The sequence below is a fragment of the Loa loa genome (genome assembly GCF_000183805.2).
Source record: "Loa loa unplaced genomic scaffold supercont3.4638, whole genome shotgun sequence".
Classification (NCBI taxonomy): Eukaryota; Metazoa; Nematoda; class Chromadorea; order Rhabditida; family Onchocercidae; genus Loa; species Loa loa.
This window is the reverse complement of record NW_018112814.1, coordinates 1-716: the sequence shown is the minus strand read 5'-3', so window position 1 is coordinate 716 and position 716 is coordinate 1. Positions and strand designations below refer to the sequence as shown.

Sequence of the window (716 nt, the reverse complement as noted above, 5' to 3'; positions counted from 1 at the left end):
TTTTTTTAAAAAAAAACATAAGGCGAAAAAATGAGGCACATCTCGTAATTTAATTCAGTTAAATTGTGACTTGATAGGTTTGATAAATGATCCTGATGCAATTATTCAAATTACATTCATTAATTGGCATATAAAATGGTACTTGCAAACATAAACGTCATATCAGTTTTTCAGTCGGGCAAAAGTATAAAGTGTCGTTATTGTAATGCGACCATGCAGACGAAAGAGGAATATTCAGAACATCTTGAAACGCAAAAGGAATATAACTGCACTTGGCTCGGATGTGAAATGAAATTCTGTTCCCGATCGGCACTTCAACAGCATCATAATATACATCAACCTAGACCTCAATGTGAAAATTGTGGCTATCTCTTTCCTCGCAACCGTACCCTACGAATACATCAGCAACGATGTCACGGAGGTAGTCGTAAGTTCCACAAAGTTTCCATTTAGCAAAAGATGTCTCGCAACGTATTTATTCACGTGAAAATGCATTGCAAAGCATTTGTGACAGTGAAATAGCAATTCAAAATTCAATACTTACTGCAATATTTTTCTAACCTCAGTAAATAGCTGCTTATCATTTCTCGCGGTTGGTGTTTGGCAGTTACCGACGCGGTAATAAACGGAGTGACAGAATTTAAGCAATTAGCGCCCTTGCAGTCCGATGAATTGAAATGGTGATGACAATAGTGACAATAAGGCCATCATTGATG

At 36.9% G+C, this 716-nt stretch overlaps 1 protein-coding gene across 1 annotated transcript; it reads left to right on the top strand.

Moving 5' to 3' along the window:
- Window positions 1-174: 174 nt before the first annotated feature.
- On the top strand, window positions 175-453 carry LOAG_19288 (zinc finger protein; the record flags this gene model as incomplete). Its single annotated transcript, XM_020451939.1, has 1 exon — window positions 175-453. A coding segment is annotated over one exon (279 nt), but the record flags the coding sequence as incomplete, so codon positions are not given.
- Window positions 454-716: the final 263 nt, after the last annotated feature.